Source organism: Calidris pugnax, unplaced genomic scaffold (genome assembly GCF_001431845.1).
Source record: "Calidris pugnax isolate Ruff unplaced genomic scaffold, ASM143184v1 scaffold220, whole genome shotgun sequence".
Lineage (NCBI taxonomy): Eukaryota > Metazoa > Chordata > Aves > Charadriiformes > Scolopacidae > Calidris > Calidris pugnax.
In genome coordinates, this window is record NW_015090963.1 from 138,740 (window position 1) to 159,047 (window position 20,308).

At 41.2% G+C, this 20,308-nt stretch overlaps 1 protein-coding gene across 2 annotated transcripts in view; it reads left to right on the plus strand.

Annotated features, from left to right (window-relative positions):
- The window catches only part of UBAP1 (ubiquitin associated protein 1), a 37,853-nt gene continuing 17,545 nt past the window's right edge, over positions 1 to 20,308 (plus strand). Inside the window, exons 1-2 of one of the 2 annotated variants that reach the window (XM_014952505.1) lie at positions 1 to 111; positions 20,095 to 20,135. In XM_014952505.1, the coding sequence (XP_014807991.1) occupies positions 20,102 to 20,135 (34 nt within the window). In that variant the 5' untranslated portion in view covers positions 1 to 111; positions 20,095 to 20,101. Of the gene's footprint in view, positions 112 to 520; positions 604 to 20,094; positions 20,136 to 20,308 lie in introns of those variants that run through there. The other variant, XM_014952506.1, reaches the window with a different exon arrangement.

Genomic DNA, 20,308 nt, shown 5'->3' on the forward strand with positions numbered 1-20,308 from the left:
TCGCCCGGCGACAGGGCTGGAGGCGACGCGGCGGCGCGGGTTTCCTAAGGCAGGGCGGTGGGTAGAGGCCGCGGGGATAGCCGGAGCCGGGAGCCACCGGGCGCCGCGCAGGTAACGAGCGGGCCGGGAGGGGTTGGGGTCGGGGCGCTGGTCCCCACTCTTAGCGGGGCCTGGCCTAGGGGGTGTGTGGGGGGGCAGGTAGCCGGCTGCTCCCCGGGCCCTCCCCTCCCTTCCCGGCGGCTGCAAACTTCGCCGCCGCTTCTTCTCGTCCGACCCTCCGTGCCTGCGTGGTGATTCAGCAGATGTGAAGCGCTGTGGGGGCCCGCTGGCCTCCCGAGGGGTGGGATGGGGTGGGGGGGCGGTTTCCAGGTTGAAGGTCCCGTTTAATGGCGCTGGAAACCCGCAGGGTGAGCTCTGAGGGACACAGCCCTGTCCCTCTGTCCGGGGCTGGGCGCTGGGAGCAGAGGGAGGTCGAGGGGCACTCCCTTCCCTGCTTTCCGGCAGTTTCGGGGACTGCCTGAGTCAAGGGAATACCTTTCTGCTTAACAACCCCTGGTGAGTGTGCCTTCCGAGCGCTGCTTGCCGTTGGAGTCCTAGCAGGCGGTAAGTGCCCGTGATATCTGGAAGGAAGTTCCTCCCCACGGTGGCTGAATCTTCTGTGAAGAACCGAAAGGACCGCTTTTGTTTGGGAGGGTGCGTGTGTGGGTTTTTGTCAAGCCTGCCTTCAGGTAATTTGTTAATTTCTGGCTCTTGTGAAAGCCATAGTATACTCTTCTTCCCTGTGCCACTTGTAACTTTAGTTTTCTACTGTATTCAGTCTTTGTGTCTTCCTGTAGGCCGAAGAGCCAAAGTCTAGTTTACTTCATGGGTCGTAGCTCTCCATAGCTCTGTTTATGCTCATTAGCTATTTCTGGATCTCTTCCATTTCGCGTTTCTGCTTTTGAATGGGGAAGACGATCATATCTTTCCCTGCATTTGAGATGCTGGCATTCCATGGACGTATACACTGGTGTAGAAGTACTTAAGTTTTACAGTTTCTAACTTCCTGATAATGCCTTGTGTTCTGTTTAGCTCAGTGCTCGTTGGAAGTAAAACATTTTAATACTTTAATGAATCTACTTAGTGTCATTTGAGAACTGTCTTCTTGAGTTTCGATAGCTCAAAATCTGTCATTTTAAAGGGAAAGATAGGATTGCTTTTAATTACTAAAAGAAATACAATAGATGGAAATGAGTAATGGCCTTAGCAAGTGTTTTTATTCCCCACATCATTTAAAAATTCCAAGCAAGTAAAAAAAAAAAAAAAAGTCTTACAGAAGTCTTATGACGTTGGTGCTGTCTCATGAGAATAGAGATAAGCAGATGGACTCTGGCACTTGGCCGTGCAGCTGCCATCCTGGACTCAGTGAAAATTGATTCGTGTTGAATATAAGCACTTTGAGGTGAATATTGCTAAATGACAAATCAGTGTTGCCAAATCAAGGAACAACAGAGCTGTGACTTGGTGATATAACTTCAGTGTTACAGATAGAAGGCATGTTTCATCTCACAGCCTGTTATGGGGTTAAGAGGCTTTTGTGGGAGCTTGGTGAGGGGAATCTTACTCCGACTAGGATCTAGAGTGTTAAGGAAAAAGAGGAATAGGTGGTACTTCAATTAGCCAGACCTCTTCCTCACCTTCCTTCCCTTACCACCCTTGTAGCGTGGGACTTTCTGCCCCTCTGCAAGGACTCCTGCAACTGCCGGCTTCCTAGGGCTGACCCTGCATACCTGGCATCTCCCAGGCTCTGCAACAGCATTTTTCAGGGGAGAGGGTACAAACTTTTTTGTCTGCCTCCTCTGCTTTCTCAGTACAGAACAGAGGTGTGTGTAGCACTGTATGAGCCACGGGGATGGAGTGGGACTGAGATGGTACGTGTGGTAGCAGCGTAGCAGAGTTCGACCGATTTATTTGAGGCCATGTTCAGGATGGTGTTATGTTGCAGTACCAGGATAGTACTGCTGCTTAGTGACTTCAGTTTTCTATAATTTCAGAGCTGTGATTCAAAAGTGGCAGTGATGCTTTAGATCACCATTGCAGTTGGGTGATTTGAAGCTTTTAGGCAAAGCCATAAGTCTGAGTATAGGGGGAGAGAAAAACGCGTAGTCTGTAAATTTGTCTTTTGCGAGCTTGTGGTTTTAGTTTCAGAAACAAAACTGAAAGTGATTGCACTTTTCTTGTCTCACCGGCTGTATCTGGCCTGCAAATTTGATAGTTCTTTTTCTTTCCCTGTGAGTGCACTGTGGAACAAAGGAGTCAGGGAAAAAGTTGCTTATACTAAGATCACACACTCTGCGTAAGCGTAAACTGAAACAAAGTTACCTGAGGCTTCAAATGGGAAAACCAAGGAAATCTCAGGTATAAGATAAGTGATTTAATAAATCTTAGTTTGTCTTTAATGATTTGAGCTACAGTTTTCAGAATATTTTAAGAGCATACTGATCAATATAGAGAATATACTGATCAGCTGGGAGACTTGCTGTATAGTTTGTTGGTGGACAGAAAAATCTTTGTGGTTAAAAATCATCAAAAACACCTGGAAGAGCTCGTCTCCATTGTTCACATGGTGTTTTGCAGTGTCCAGTATTTGTTATCCTAGAGACAAAAATCTCTAACAGAATAGGAGTCAGGTTTCTGGACCAATCCAGCAGATCACTTCATCTAATTCTGTCACACTGGCAGCCACAGCTGTTTTGGCTGGTCCTGGTGGCAAAAGTGCAATAACGCCACAGAAGGCATCACCTGAGTCATCCTCCTTTTTAATTGTATAAGCTTATGGTTTCCTATTGCTTCCACAGACCTTAAGGATTGATATTTCAGGAAATTCAATATATTGTTAGTGTCCAGTCCCCTTATCGTAAGTTTTTGAAACCAGCCTGTTTCTGTATTTTACAGTTGGTGTTGGGTTGAACATTTTGGTAAACTGATGTAGGAGAAATTTAGATTTACTTTTTAGACAGAACTTCTATCCAGCCTTCTCTGGCATTTTGTTTCTAACATAATCATTCCCAGTCTTTTTGGTCATAAATTCCAGAGCTTCAGCTGTCATTTTACAAAGATCTCTACCTAAAGGCTTTACTGTCTATTTAAAATTGATCAGTGCAACTCAGATCAATGTCAGTGTAAAGAAGGTCTAGTGGAGCTGCAATTGAAAAGCTCTGGAAGATGTTTTTGAAAACCATTGTTTGAAGAAAAGGCAAAGAAGGGTTGTTTACATCTTATAAATAGCTTTCTTGTTTGGAAAAGTAGGTCTTCTAGCACGTATCAAAGGTTAGTTTCTCTTCCCTGTATTGTGTCTGCCTGCTCTGATAAGTAGGAAGGCAATGCTATTGATCTTGCAGCATGTACCACTCTCCAATCGGTCACTGGGATTGCAGTTGATCGATAGGAGCTGGAGCTCACAGTTTTTCTGTTAACTACTGAGGTGGGTAATCCTCTGTGGTATGCAAGTACATTGCTCAATGCTTTGACCCTCTGACTTGGTTTGAATAAGCCCGTGCTCTATGTCCCTAATCACCCTTTGCAGTCAGTGTAGTCTTGTACTGAGCTCTCCTAAGAGAAGATGAGGATTGGAGCTTTTCCTCTCTTAAATGTTGAGATTTATTCCTATTTTTTTGCTTGGATGGGGAATGCATTTTCCTAGATATTAGGAAATACGGTCTTTCCTGTGGTTGGGACATTTTGAAAGAACAGCTTGTATGTGCTTGACTTAGTTGTGTTTTGTTTGTTTGTTTTTTTTCTTCTTTGAAAGGCTACAAGGTCTTTTCAGAATCCTTTAAGCTTGCAAAGTCCTTGAAACACAGAAGTGTATCGAAGGGGGAACAGAATATCATTGCTCTGACTTAGGTTTAAATCTTCTTTTCTGGAAGGGAGGGCAGATTGGTTCAAAATACTGTGTTGCATGTTTAGTATTACAGTTTCTAACTACCTGACCAATTTCAAATGGAAATTCTGAGCTTATATTTTCTCAGCTGCGTCTTGTTTCAGGAACTCTTACACCAGAATAACATTTTAAGTAGGGAAATCAGAAGAATGCGAGTCCTATCCAAGAAATAGTCAATTCTTCAGCTGCAAGGCGATACAAATATACTAAAGCTGCTAAAGTATTGGTAATTAGTGTCATGGAAACTAGTAATACAGAGTTGTGAGCTCCTAGATAGTCTGATCTATGTTACTGGAGGTCAGCATTCATGATAACTATCTACTAGATTATGTGAAAGATCTGATTGAAGCCAGTTCCTCATAGATAAGTTTGTGCTTGCACCATTTGACATCTCTAGTGTAGGAATTTGTGACTGAAGTGATTGGTGACGTTGATTGCCTGAGTTTGGATTTCTCAGAGTATGAGTATTAGCAGTTGTGCTATGTCAAGTATTAGTGCTGTGCTTAATCTGGACATAGAGATGTGCTTATGTGTTCAACTTGATTTGCCTCACTAGTCCTGAGCTTTAAAGTAAAACTAGATTCCAAGTTTATAAACAATCCACAAAGGAATTGTTAAAGGTTATGTATTTCCTTTTCAGATACAGCAAAGCCACACCAGGATCCACCCTAATGACTAATACCATCATGTGGTGTCCTTGCACAGTAATGTATAATCATTTCAGATAGAAATATAGCAGGCAAATGTAGTAGGGAAAGGAGTTTATATGAATAAAATCACCATTAATTATCTGGAATAAAATTGTGTGTGGTGAAAAAGGATAGAAAAGCTTTTTGCTGCATACCCTTTGAGAAAAGAATGTGTTCTTAATCTTTTAATTAAGTATTAGGTCACCACAAGCAGTTTGTTGCCAGTCTATTTGACTTCTTGGTAGTAAAAAGCTGAAAGATTATTGAGTTCATTTTGTTTGCTGTGTTTGTAACAATATAGAAAGAAGGGACCTTACTGTGCTTTTTGAAAGTACTTTTAGTTCATTGGGGAGAGGGGGAGTTGAATGCATCCCCTGAGTCAGGTGTTAGTGGGAGTTTTGGTACTATGAAATAATTTTGCACTCAAGGGGGCTAATGAATCATAAAGATTTTGGGGGGCAGATTTCTATATTACATGCCTCCTTATAAACCTAGGTTTGTTATTAATCAAGCTGTAATTCTGTCAGTGGTCATTGATTGGCAGGACTCCGTACCAGCAATTGCTCTTACAACTAAGCATGTAACTATTTGAGGTGTTGTCTTCTAGATACTATTCTGAGAAATAATTTACAGAATCTTCTTACTTAAAGATTTTATTTATCAGGTTTTAATCAGCCAACTATCTGTATTAATCTGAAGATTTTAATCAGAAGAACTGTTAGACTTTGCAAGGTGAAGGGGGAGATGTTTTTCAGGACTCCCCCAGCTGACAAGGAGTCTCGTACCTGCACAAATGCGAAATGCAATTCCTTCAAGCCAGTGAACTGTCAGTGGAAGAACAATTGCTAGATTCTGGTTAGGGTCTTAGCAGAGGGCAATTTTCAAAATATCTGCAGTTACAGGTTTCCTTCTTGTTTGTAGAAGGGCATTTAATATGTGGTTTCTGTAGACTTAACCTGGAAGTCTTCTGATAGCTGGTAAAAAACTCATAATTTGTTGCTAGATCACTGAATGTCTGTGCTTAGTAGTGTAACTTCTTTGCAAAGAAAATGCAAGATGGTAAAAAGCTTGTTGCTTTTTACTAACACTGTTGAATTTTTCTTAATTTGTATGCAAAGGGAAAGCTCACAAATTCAAGCGTGGACATAAATGTAATACTGTTACATTCTGTAATGTCTTCTACGTGAAGATCTTCAACTGGAAAAACCTTGATAAATACAGCTTAAAGAATCCACAAGTGTATTATGAGATGCAAGATAAATCAAGGTAGACAAAGGTAGAGAAGTTGAATGTGGCATGTATGGCTAGGTGGTCTAAGCTGCTTTTGGAGCTGGGGATGGACCCTAGAAATACACATTTGGTTGTAAGAATGTCTGGCACATCTGTTTGTGTGACATAATAATATCCTTTTCATAACCGAGCTTCCATATTGCATATGTAAGTAGTATAGAGTTCTGAAGGTCTACCTGTCTCTTTGGATGTTCCGTGTGTATTACAATATTGGACTGATGAAGAAGTTTTGCCTTTTACCTCTATGCCTTCTCTCCCCTCTCCCAAGTAGACGAATGCTTGGAATACACCAGTATTAAGTGCAGGGATCTAGCTATACTCTGGATAAATTGATTCTACCAAGTACTGTGGAGGTTTTCTCCCCCGGTTTGAAGAGAAAGAGAGAAGTTTTGTATCCATTTTACTACCAGCCGTCTGTAAGATATATTTCTTCTGTAATTTGATGTTACTGCAGGAATATAAATGTGATGCTCCTGTTCTGTCATCAGGCAGCTCTGAATTTATTTGCTGAAGTAAGCTGGGTTGAATCAGACATGGGTTACAAAAGAGGCAAGGTGCGACTGATTCTCAGGTTACTGGAGAAAATCTGCTATCTCAGTGGAGGAATAGTCAACCCATAGTCTTTTCACTTTCCTTCTTTAAAAAAAAAAAAAATGATTTTACTGATTTGTCGCAGCAGTGGTGGTCCACTGAGATAGATTTCTGTACTGTTAGCAGTCCCGTGTTATTGCCAGTCTGTTAGATGCTTGGAGAGGAAAAGCTGTGGGTATGACTGTTGGGTGGTCACGGGGCAGTCTCATCCAGCAACCTACTCTGGTCTCGTTATAAAATAGAAGTAAGGCTAAATTGCTGAAGCTGAGTCAGATCTGTCAAAATGTCCTGAGGAAATTAAGCTAATGCGTCTCTGAAGGCTGCTTTTGCACATAAAATGAGCTGTTTCTGTTTAGTTATTCATTGCTTTAAGTGTTTCGGGGGTTGCATGCATTAGCGTAGCTGCTGAAGAAATTTCTAATATGTAGCAAAAAAAGTTTATACCACTGAGCAAGACTAGAGATATAGTGTATAAGAAAATTGCAGACTTAAATGAACTTAAAGTAGTAATTTAGAAATAAAGTTTGGAGTAAATCCAGTTCTGTATTATCAATCCAGAAGAAAGTCCTTTTAATAGTAAGATGAGAAGCTGGTTATGAGTGATTTGATAGGGAAAACTGGGGGGACAAAGATAGTGGTCCAAACTTGAGAGAATGCAGTGGGATTCTTGGGATAGCTCTGGATTTGGGATTCAGGAAATACAAGTTCTCTTGTGGCTTTGTTGTTGGCTGAGCTGGATGGCTGGAAGCAAACCACTTCAGCTTTGTGCCCTCTTCCCCACACCTGCAAAAGAAGGATACTTTTACTGCTGCTTGAGTGCCTTGACAGCTATTTTGAAGTCTCATGCAAGAATTAGGTAGTTCTGAGGGTATGAGGGAATTTTGGCAAAACTGCTTTCTGCTCAGGGCAAAGGTAATCAATGAAGAATGTGTGTGTGTTAGGGTGTTCAGTTCCTGGCTGTATGAATATCCCGTAGCCTTCTAGATTTCATCTAAAAGCAGTATCTTTTTGTAGCTATGGTTGCTTATGGTTTCTTTTTCATTCTATTTGAACATGAAACTCAAGTTCACTCTTCATACGCTGTTACCATTGGGAGGCTTTTAATTGTGTGTGTTTATGTGTCTGTCACTCCCAGTACCTTTCAGGTTTCTGGATTTTGCTCTGTACATTTATGATAGAAAGATCATTTGATGTTTGTAGTGAAATGCAAGCTTCCAGTCTACATTAGTCCTTAGGCTTGTGTGCTCCAAACATTAACTAAAGTGTAGGATTGCAGTGCTGGGAGCGCAAATTGAATTCTTGTCTTACACAGAGAGAAAGCAGACCTTTTCAGCTTTAAGTGAGGAAGTGTAAATCTTGAAACTCATTTTATGTGGAAACGATTGGAATTAAGGTAAGTGGGTGCAGGGGTTATGTTAGGATGCTTAGGGATCTACTGAGTCTGCTGGCTGAATGTGGCTGGTGACCACTGCACAGCAGGGAGGGAGGAATGACACCTGCAACATGGAAAGGCTTTTTGAAGCAGTATGCAAAGGTGAGTGTAGCAACTGGAGCATCCTTGAAAGTCATGCCTCGGGGATTGGATAGTTGCTCTGCTTTCGTTCTTAGAGGGTGAGGATTATCTGCCTGTTTGTGCATCTTCACTGTTAGTAACCTCAGCTGTGGCGGTTGCACAAGTAGAAGGAACCTTGTTTAACAAATGTACTGACTTCCCTGTTGCTTGTGGCTTGCATTCCCAAACTTTTCAGTCCATTGTTGGAATAGGCTGGACCATATTTCTATTTAAGCAGTCCTAAAGAGTGACCTTTACTGTTTGAGGACTCCAAAGTCAGGAGATGGCAAGGAAGATGTTTCTGCTCGGGACTGGAGGGTGCTGCCTTTAGGTGGTGTAGGCCACTGAAGTTTTCCTATACACAACACAGCAAGCAGCTCTTCTACTTGCCATATTCTGTTTTTGTAATATATCTGCTATAGCCGAGGGGAACCTCAATTTGACTGCACAAAGATAAATTTTGACTTTCCTACACTAGACAAGCTAGCTCAGGACAGCATTACCTCCTGAGTTCCCAATGAGTTCAGTTCCAGAAGTGTACAAGGTGTGGGTACCACCACTTTGCTGAGCCTGTTCAGGTAGGTGTCTGCTGCTGTTTTCACATAAGAGTTTTGTTGGTTTGTTGGTGTTTTTTTTTTTTTTTTTTGGGTGGTATGTAATGACGCTTCTATTTCTATGCAGGTTTTAAAGAGCAGAATTAAATCTTTGCTATTAAGTCTAGTCTTCCCTAAAGTTAGCAAGACTTTTCAAGAAATAATTAAGGTGTAAGTATTCACTTTAAAACCATTTCCTGCTTGCTCTGTATGGTCCGTTATTTGCCAGTTCCATGTTTAATTAAAATGAGTGGAACTTGCTCATTTAAAATATGACTTCTGGTAGTGGAAATTAATTCACTGTTGACTACCAATAGAATTTCTCATCTAGGTCATCTTTCATGCAGTCATTCAGTCCTGTTTAGACTGGGTGGAAAAAATTAAAGCAGGCTTAACTGGTACTATATCTGGAGATGAAACAAGATTAGTTCTTAGTTAGGGGCTACTGCAATGGAACCATACTTTTATTAGCTTGATTCACTTCTTTATTATTTGAGTTTGATTCCTTTGTTCTGTTGAGTTAGTCAGGGAAAGTGTGTCCCTGCTGAGACGTCAGCTCAGTGAACGTATGAAAGTAGCTGAATTGAGCATTCACCTTGAACAGTGATGAGGGGTTTGGTTTTTGGTTTTTTTTTACTTTTCTGTAAGTTTTGTCCATCAGTGCAGCAAAACCTGGGATCTTTTCAGACGTGTATTTCTGTATATGCTTATTTTCTTGTCTTGGCCTCAATAGAAAGGTTTGTATGAAGACAGATAACATACTGGCTTAGTAGGAGTGACACATTAATTAAGGACAAAATGAGCTAGCATAGGAAACTGCAGCTGTACCAGTGACATGTTGATGTGTGGAAGAAGATGCATAAAACCCCAAAAAGGTCGTGTGTGTGAAGAATGTAACATCTGTAGCACCTGAGATCGAACTCACATTTCTGTTGTTAGTGCTGTCAAGACAATGGCAAACCAAACTTAGGAGGTACGTTTTGAAAATCAAGAAGGCTTGAGATGGTTTGAGTTTTATGTTTTCACTTTGCAGAAGAGTGTTTTGGGGAGCACACTTTTCCAGGTCTGCTGGGATCAGCTCTTTGGTGTTTCAGTAGCAGGAAGTTTTTAGAACTTTTGCTTGTTTGCATTTCAAAGTGCGCATTTGGAGAAAGAGTAACCTGTAGTGATTAGGGTTGTTTTCTGGAAAACAGGCTGGCACAGAGAGGTGAAACTGAAAGAGGGTAGATTTGTAGAAGGTAGAGTCCCTGGCGAGGGACTGTTTGTCAGGAAGTATAGTGACAGGACAAGGGGTCATGGTTTTAAACTGGAAGAGGGGAGATTTAGATTAGTTGTTAGGAAGAAATTTTTCCTGTGAGGGTGGTGAGACACTGGAACAGGTTGCCCAGAGAACCTGTAGATGACCTATCCCTGCGGGTGTTCAATGCCAGGCTGGATGGGGCTTTGAGCAACCTGGTCTGGTGGGAGGTGTCCCTGCCCATGGCAGGGGGGTTGGAATTTGATGATCTTTAAGGTCCCTTCCAACTCTAACCGTTCTATTACTCTATGATATTGGAAGTAATGAAGAAACTTTTTTACTCTGAAGGTGGTGAGACACGTTACCCAGAAAAGTTGTGGATGCCCCATCATTGGAAGTGTTCGAAGCTGGGTTGAACAGGGCTTTGAGCAACCTGATCTAGTAAAAGATGTCCCTGCCAGTGTCATAGGAGTTGGACTGGATGATCTTTGAAGGTCCCTTCCGGCCCAAACCATTCTGTGATTCTAAATTATGTGAATTTGCAGGGAATGTGCATTCTTAAAATGTGGCTCTTTCAGTTGAGAGAAATGAGGTATTTTAGTGGAATACGTGGATGTCAGATGGCTGGAAAAGTTCAGCAGTTCTAGCCACGTTGTGGGAGAGATTCTGTAGGGAGTGGGAGAAGGCTGTCAGTGGCCTTGAGTGTATTTAAACTGCTTGGGCAGAGGTTGCAATTAGCATTTGAAGCAGTGGCTTCCATGCTGAGTTCAAGATTTTAGCTTGCTTGCTGCAGGGCAGGCAGAGCTGTTTGTAGGTGGAATAGTTAATTTAACAGCCTGTATTTTCTGTCAGTACCATACTGAGTTTTGCTAGGAAAATATTAAATGTGTGGTGAGAGTGGGTAGTGCATGTGACCTTAGTGTAAGAGGAAAAATGGATGAATCTGTAGTAGTCTAACACTAGTTCCATTATTCACGTTCAGTGCAGCAGACACTTATTCTGGCTGAGTTCAAATATATGAAATGGCAAGTGATGTCTGACTTGCTGACGGATTTTCTTTTTCCATTTTAAAACTTCTGTTCAACTTGATTTTCTTGCTATGTATTTTTTTGTCTGCTTTGTTAAAGTTATTCCATAAGCATTCATTTGTATTTCACCAAATTTCTAACATAACTAACAATAAATATTACCATTTATCTTCTCAGCTTTAACAGGGAAAAAGTGACAGTTGTGCAGCTTTCTTTGGAATGGATTTTTTTTAGAGTTGAGTCATTCCATTGTTGTGGTGTGTTTAAATGCATTCAATTCCAGCTAATTAGTATTTATCAAAAGAATACAAATTGCTTTCTGGAACAAAATAATTTGAGTTCTTGTGTCAGTATTGGCAGTAGGTCCTGATATGGTTGACAGTTGAACTTGTTTCTAGATAAGATCAGCCACGTGTATACCTCTCTTGGTCAAAGAACGTAAGAAGAAAAAGCTTGAAACTGCACAGAATCTGTTCTTTTTGAATTAAGAAGGGGATGTTCTGATTAATGGCAAAAGCTATTTTACTCTGTTAGGTTGGCAGCATTTTGGGAATGTTTGTCTAGCGCTCAGCATTCATAACTGGGACAAGTCTGAAGTATTAACAAGCTGACTCTGAAGTACTTGAATATTATTACATATTGAAGTATCACTGCAACAAATAGAATGGCATTTTAATTGCTTTGGGTTCCAGACATACATTTTTAAATGTGCAGGGTATTCCACTTTTTTTTTTCATACATCTTTACCAAAAGAACAGAATTAGTGGACTATTTTGTTGTTGAAGCTAGCAACTTTCTCTAGCTAGCAATCTCTCCCATGTGAGAAGGGTTGCATTGAAATATTAGCTTTTTTTCTGAAGTGCTAGGATTAATTAGAAAACTTAGTGCATGTACCTGGCTATGGCTAGCGCTAAGATTATTGTTAAAGATTTGACTCATTTGTAGCAGTATGAAGTCTTGTGCTAATTAAGCTGAAGTAGCTAATTTTGTTAATGGTTACTAGATGCTTTCTGTCTGACTATTTTAAGCTCTCAGAGGTGGTAGGTATTTTCTATCCAAACTTCAGTGACAGGGAAATAGTAGTTACAAGCAGTTGCTTCACTCATCAAATTTGGGACTCGTTTCATTACTGCACTGTGAGATTAACATAGCCCTCATGGGTGGTAAGAGTGCTGGATTTTTTCCTAGAATGTAGGAGTTGTGTAGCGTATTTATATTCTTTGCTATGGTTTATCATGCAAGTGTCTGCCTTGCTTCTATTGTATCTCAAGGAGGTGAAGACAGTCCTATTTCTAGTTTACCACCCTTTTCTTGGTGATGATGTAGCTTCTAGATTAGTGAAGCTGATCTCAAGAATAAAAAAAGTAGATGTAAACCCATATATTTTTGGGAAAGTGGTCACTTCAGAAGGGAGGAGCATCCTGCAGGAAGACCTGGATGGGCTGGAAGAGTGCCCTGACAAGAACCTTATGAAGTTCAACAAGCATAGGTGTATGGTCTTGCACCTGGAAAAAAACAGCCCAGGGGTGCAGTGCAGGCTGGGGACAGCGAGCTTGATGTGAATGAATGGTATTCTGCTGCTGGGGCAAAGAAAGCCAACAGGATGCTGGATCAACAAGGGCATCACCAGCAGAGATAAAGAAGTCGTTATCCCACCCTACTCAGCGCTGTTCAGGCCACACCTGGAATATTGTGTTCAGTTTTGGACCCTGCTATCCAAAAAGATGTGGACAGGCTGGAGAGGGTCCAGAAGGGCCACAAAGAGGATCAAAGGACTGGGAAGCCTGCCATGTGGGGAAAGGCTGAGAGAACTGGGGTTTTTCAGCCGTGAGAAAAGAAGTCCTAGGAGAGACCTTTTCACCGTGTTCCAGTATTTAAAGGGTGGCTAAAAAGGAAATGGAGACTACCTTTTTACAAGGAAAATATGAGGGTTAATGGGTACGAGTTACTGCTGGGGAAGTTCCAGTTGGACACAAGAGGAAAACTTTTCCACGATAACAATCAGCCATTGGAATAATCTCCCCAGGGAAGTGGTGGATTCCCCAACACTGGACACTTTTAAGGTTTGGCTGTGCCGTCTTGTCTAGACCATGCTTTTGCCAAGAAAGGTTGGACCAGATTATCCTTGAGGTCCCTTAAATAATCTAGGTAACAGTCACTAAGTAGGAACCACATTCTGAAATACACATCTGCTCATGAAGTTGACAGAACCTAGGCTATCTCCTTGTTTGCTGAGTTTGGAAGTCAGGCCAGACTTAGATTTTAATTGTAAGTAGTTTTCTCTTCAGACAGGACTCGTTTTTTTGGGAAGAGTCCATTTTAAGAACATCACCCATTTGCTGCAACAGTTAAATGTGAATTTAGATTAGGTGCATCTCCTGTACTCTGTTTGACGTGTCAGTCTCTGGCCAAAAGAAAAGCTTGCATTGATCTGCCTTGGTCACAGGGCTGGACTGTAAATAATACTCATTATTCTTACGTTCTTGTATGTGGAACTTGTAGTTCTAGAGGCTTATGTGATGTACAAGCTTCAACTTCATTGGAAACTTGTATGGCTGGTAAGCGATTCAGTGATTGAAAAACTGGGGCATTAGCATTCTGTGCTTCCCCAGCCATTGTAGGCTTTTCCCTTATTTCTGGGTGAAATGTATGGCAAATTACATTATGTTCCAAATACAGCCAGGATCTTAAAGAAGAAATAGAGTTGTCTGTTACCAGTTAAGAGCCTTAAATCCTTAACCAGCTCAAATAGTATGTGCTTTTATCAAGTGTGGTGTCTTTAATGAGCAAATTGAGATGTGACATGAGGATATCTGTGTAACTACAGGTGTCTAATATTAATGAATGCAGTGAATCCATATGGAACAACTGAGCAAGGCATGCCATGCTTCTCTAAGAGCATGTGGAAGAGCTGTCTCCTGCTTTTAACTTCCTGTTGATTGATGAGTACTCAAGCAGAAGGTCTAATTGCCCACTGTGTCACATTAACCAACAGTACTATTTGAAGAATCAATTTTTCCCATTGTTTGTCACTGCTGGGAAGATGCTATCCAACATCTGCATGTAAAGCCCCGTGACTGATGTGGCTGCCGTTGCCGAAGTGTGTTGTCTCTTAATCCAATAATGTGATCTGCACACAGGCCTACTCTTTAGGGGCTCTATTCTCCATACCCTTCCTGCTCATGTATTCTGGAAATGTGTTTAAAAGTGCCATTTTTATTGGTTCCTGCCCCTCTGCCCTTTGATCATTGCACTGGAAATAGCAAACTGAATTACTTTGATGTTGCAGGCTGTCCTTCAAAATTTAAATCTCATCACAGTTGCTTGGATTGCTGATCCAGGGGGTGTGTATGCAGCAGAGATATTTCATCCCTTCCTCCCGCCGCCCGCTGTCAGTGTAATCGCTGCTGTTTGATTGAATGCAGGCTGACCACTGCTTGTACTTACATCCTGTGAGATGAACACATAGATTTGTTTTAAACAGTGGTTACTGCAAATTGAACGGAAACTGCACCCAGTTTCCCTTTTCTTTTTTCCCTTTTCTTTTTTCCCTTTTCTTTTTTCCCTTTTCTTTTTTCCCTTTTCTTTTTTCCCTTTTCTTTTTTCCCTTTTCTTTTTTCCCTTTTCTTTTTTCCCTTTTCTTTTTTCCCTTTTCTTTTTTCCCTTTTCTTTTTTCCCTTTTCTTTTTTCCCTTTTCTTTTTTCCCTTTTCTTTTTTCCCTTTTCTTTTTTCCCTTTTCTTTTTTCCCTTTTCTTTTTTCCCTTTTCTTTTTTCCCTTTTCTTTTTTCCCTTTTCTTTTTTCCCTTTTCTTTTTTCCCTTTTCTTTTTTCCCTTTTCTTTTTTCCCTTTTCTTTTTTCCCTTTTCTTTTTTCCCTTTTCTTTTTTCCCTTTTCTTTTTTCCCTTTTCTTTTTTCCCTTTTCTTTTTTCCCTTTTCTTTTTTCCCTTTTCTTTTTTCCCTTTTCTTTTTTCCCTTTTCTTTTTTCCCTTTTCTTTTTTCCCTTTTCTTTTTTCCCTTTTCTTTTTTCCCTTTTCTTTTTTCCCTTTTCTTTTTTCCCTTTTCTTTTTTCCCTTTTCTTTTTTCCCTTTTCTTTCTTTGCATATAGTTGCAACATGTCCAATCTGGTTTTACAATTAATTTATCCAAAGAGCTATTTCAGTGGCTCAGCTGATTGTGCCTTGTGAAAGGGGAGTACCTCCATGCAGATGACTGTGCTCATTGTTTGCAGAACTGTTAGGGGTACAAAGCAGAAGCATTTGCTGCAGATTTTGGGGTGATGTCATCTGTGTGGAGACCGCAGTAAATGAAAGTGGAATCTGTTTTGTACTGTAGTAAACGTCTGTGATCAGCTTTTTACTGTTGGTCTGCGTAAGATCTCAATTGCGTAGCAATGATTGAACACTTACTTAGGTGGGAAGCTTTGATGTGAGAGTCTTAACTTTTTTTTTATCTTAGCAATGGCCTTGTCTACTTCTATTTTTGTTGTATGAGGCTAGATACGGAATGGTGTTGGTTATCGCTTGTCACTTGCACCCAAGCAACTAGTTATAGTGAAAACTTAAACCAGTGTCTAAATCTGGAATATCTGTGATATATTTGAAATCAATCACTATAATCAAACTGTTTTTCACTGTTTCTCAGTGTAAAGTCAGTAGTAGTTCATGAGCGTAATACAGGGAGGAAAAAAAAAGATATTTAATTTTTGAAGTTTTTTTGTATTTTGGTAGTTTTCAGAGTGAATGGATGCATCTCAGCTATGTGTGGTTAGTCTACACAGGGTATATTCACAGACAAAATAGAAGTTGCAAGATCAGATCTTCCTTCTCTGAAGGGTGTGGATGTGCCGATTTGATTGTAGGTGATAACTTGAGGCATTTTGGTTTCCTCAGACCCACAGTAAGTACATTTCTCATTTACCTGATTTTTAGGTGGTAATTACTTCAGAGAATTAATGTGCTCTGGAATCTAGACATACTTCTAGATATAGAAGGGGTATATGAGGGGTATAGCAACAAGACAGTAGTTCTTCTTGACAAATAGTTAAATTGGCTTGAGTTATCACTGAGAAAATTCTTCCAGGTACCATTAGTGGTAGGATGCTTCCAACTTGACCAATCAGAACTCTTTCAGAAGAAAAGGAATGTAAATATAAACTTCAGGGAAAGCATCAATAAAAGGAACATGGAAATAATAATTAAAAAACCAGTACAACTTCCCAGCAGATCCCCAGGAGTCACTCTTGGTAGTAATTTTTTTTTTTTCATCTGTTGATGAGACTGTCCCTCTGGTATTGCTTGACTGCACCAAGTCATGTTTCTCTGCATTCTCTTTATTGTCTGGCAGCATGGCTAAGTAGTCATACACATTTAAGTGGTGATGTGCCAGGTGGGTTGTTTTGGTCATCTCTGTGCTGCCCTTTCAAGCCTTTCCACCTTGTCATCCATCTATCTATCTATCTGTCTTTGTGCTAGTTGTTTCAGTCATCAGTTTTGTCTTTACACTTATCTGTTTCTGCATCCTCTTGTTCTTTGGTTTTTTTTGTTGTTGTTATAGTAGCTGTTTTCCAGTCCCCCCATCCCCTTCTGTCATTAATCTGAGGTCCTCTTCTATACTGAGTTCTTTTGGCTAGTTTTAAGAATATTGCTCTGTTGCTTATAACTTTTAGGCACTTGTGGCCCTGACATTCTCTTCAGAAGACCAGCCAAAACCAAGAGTGAGGGAATGGGACTAAGGAGGGCTACATTTATAGAAGACAGGTTTGTAGGTGACAGTAAGAGCACCTTGTAGTGCTGTGCAACTAACTTGTTTCTCTAGCCCAGGGAATGTGTTGATAAAGTTTACATGCAGTATAGAGTATTTTCTTTGTCAGTTTAAAATGTGCAGTAAAGCATCAGGCCAGAATTTGTGTCCACGTGTGCTGTTGCCATAGGTGCCCTTCAGCGTTCTGTTCTGGAGTCTGGAGGTCAGAGGCAACAGTGATGGGGCTGCAGCTGTCCGTTAGATGGTTTGGAGTGATGCTTTGGGAACAAGTCCTTTAAATTTCTAAACAAGTGGTAAAAAATGTTACCAGACCTTCACTGCACAGTGTAATGGCTTTTGCTAGGCAAATGCAGTTCAGATAATGCCCAGAAGCATAGGAGCAACATCACTAACCTTCTAACTGGCTGCAAACATGTATTATTTTTTCTTTCCAACCAGCAGGACAGAGCAACAGCAAGATGCTTGTAACAGTGGTCCCTGAATAGCCTATCAAATCTGATTAGTCAGAAGACGCTATTTTAATTAAACCCTCTTTGGAGAGAAGGTGACGGGATGTAGCTGGCAGACTGTTCTAGTGTTACTGTGTGCAGCATTTAACAATTCTGTTTGCTGACTGTGCCTTCTGCAGGAATGGTATCTTAATAAGTGCACGCTCACCATGCGTCAGCGGAGCTACTGGGATATGAATTCAAAGGCTACCTGAATCTAAAGTGTGACCGTCTCGCTGGAAATGGTCCATTTCATGATTAACTTGTTATTAATGCGCCTTAGGTAGTTCTTTAGTTAAAATAAGGTGTTGCATATGGCAGAGGAATAATTTTTCCCACTGCACCTTAAAGTTAATGCAAGTGCCTGGTTTGCAGTAGGATTTTGCTACAGGATTTCCAATGCAAGCAAGATGCTTATTGCTTATGTGGGGTATTTTGATGCTGAGGACACATTTAAGGCTTTTTGCAGCTCCAGATGGATATACTACTGTGAAGCTTCCTGGATGTTAGATGTGTACATCTTCGGTTTGGTGGGATTTGTACGCACTGCTACTGATGGAGCAAATTGGTAGTGTCATGGAAACTTAGTGTTCAGTTGCCTGAGATCAGTGTGTGGGACGGTAAACTTAGTGTGTCCTTGTGTCGGCCTGCTGGAGAGGACATATAAATCATCATTTTAAAAATTATCTCTTTGAATTTTGTTTTCAATGTCCTTGATGTAGGTACAGTCTGGAGCAAGCTGCTTCTGGTAAATGAGGTAAATAGCATAAACTATGTCTCCTCTAGATAACTGGTTGAGAAAAGCCTCCTTGTCAGTTGAGTTGCCAAAACGAGAAGGTTACTTCCTCTCATCAGAAGTTTTAAATCCTTTAGAAAGGGGAGCACTTGCTTTTCAGTCTGAGGTAGTAACTAGAGGAATGATGAACGTGGAGAAAGTAAAGGAAGTATGTCAAGACCTGGTCCCTGGTTCAGCTCTGCGATAGTAGTGGATGGTTGGCAGCTGTAGCACGTGGTTGCAGGTGGTGCCTCACAGTCTCTGGTGACATAAAGAGGACTGATGGGATATGTGAAGGCTTTATGATTCCACATGTGGCCTGGCTTCTTCAATACAACAAATTAAGTTGACATCTAAATTGCTACTGTCATGTGGAGGAACTAAGCACACAGCAGCTTGTGTGGAAAGGTGCAGCCTGTTTCATGTGCTGTAGTCTGCAGTCTGATCTCCTCCTCTGCGCCACTGGGACCAGTAAAGCCCATGTAGCTGACGTGTGACTGCACCGGATGGTCTTGTGGCTTTGCCCTTGATTGCCTTCCTGAGATTGCAGGCTCAGCACTGTTTCACCTTCTTTTTTTCTTCCGTCTTTGAAGCCGCAATATTTTGTTCGCTTCTGAGAAGCAGTTGGCAGCTAGCACCAAAACCAGTTCTCTGGCTTAGTGGGGTGATTTTGGATGTAACACCAATGTTGAGAGAGACGGTGAGATGTGCTGAAAAGAACCTGACAAATGTCGAGCAGGATGACACACAGCTTTTATGTACAAGGTACACCTGGAGTTGGCCATGACTCACTTCCTCATAGCCTAGGATCTGCTCGCTGTGTTTCATGAAGTCTGGTTGCACCCAGGTCATCTTCATACAGCTTTGGCTTTAGCCACGTGTTGGGTTCCCATTAGCCAGTAGGGCTGGTTCACCTATTGATTTCGACATAATGTTGCCAGACACCTTGTCACAGCAAAAGGTACTTTTCCTAAAGTACTTGAAACTGGCTCTTCCTGACCTCAGTCAGGTCAGCAGCTGCCAGAAGGAATAGCTAAGCTCTCTGTGTAACCTTCACCTTAAAACATCCTTTCTTTAAGGTAACATTTGCAGTTGGAATCTGCAGTGGAATCCCTGAGGCTAAAAGTAAGACCTCAGTTAAGGAATGGTGAATGTTAGATCTGCTCCAGGTTGTGCCTTGAATGCTGTCTGCTGCTGGTGGGGGTGTACCAGATAATTTCATGTTTTTTGAAGAACAGCTGGTGTGCATTTCAGTCTGTGAGCTGGAGGACTTCAGAAACAAAGGGCAGCTGATTCTTTGTTGTGCATAATGTCAAAGGAAGACTTATAAATCCTGTTACGGTCTTGAGCAAGGTCTTGTGATGTACTTATAATCTAGCAGAAGAACCAGTTATGTTATTGAACACACCATAAGCATCCTGGAGCAGGGTTTTAGCTGACAACTAAGTAGACAGCTAATTCTGTCTTAAACAACTCTCATTTCTCAGGACAGGCCTGCTCTGTGTTAAAAGCTGGCTGGGCACTTGTGTGTTGAACATCTTAGCCGTGTAGAATTTGCATCCAAATTTAAAAAGTTGTTAGTAAAAATCTGTGGGCAGTGAATGAGGGCTATTGTTAGTATGGTTTTCTTGTGTGTCTGAAAGTACCATCCTTATGGTACTGATTATTGTATACCTGTATTGTTATCTGTGCATTACCCAGTGTGTTTAGGAGGGTGCCACGCTGGCTGAGTGACTGCGTGCCCAAGATGATAGTATCCCCTTTTTGAGCAGCAGGGATTAAACTGAAGAGGATCAGTGTGGTATTTCCAGGAGGAAGGGCTATTCTTAATGCCAAGGGAGGCAGGGTGTGCTCCATGTGGCTGGGGCAGAGTGACCTCTCAGTGCTGTGGTCTGGAACTCGGCCTTCCTGATCAACTGACTGCTTATTGGCTGTTTGTTTTCTTCTTCATTTTGCCGTTTAGATTGTCAGACCCTGGACTAAGTTATTTGTCTGCTCAGTTAGTTCTCAGAGATACAGAACAAGTTTGCTTATCTGTCTTGGGAACAGGATAAACAGCAAGTGGCTGCAACGTGTCCCATAATCTAGAGATAAGACTCTGTAGAACTGCATAGACTTATGCTATATTACATGTATAAAGTTGTTAAAGCTGTTTTAAAATGTTTTTCAGGTTCTAAATGGCTTCTAAGAAGTTGGGATCCGACTCTCATGGTAAGTGAAATGTGGCATCCTTGCCTTTTCAACAGCATGAATCCTACTATTGGTGCTGACTAATGCCCCAGCCTAGACAGTCCATAGAGACTAATCTGTTTAGCCTCTGAGTAGTTTTTCTGTTAGGATTGAAGTGCTTTTGCTTCCTTATTGCATAGTTGCTTGCTGATGCC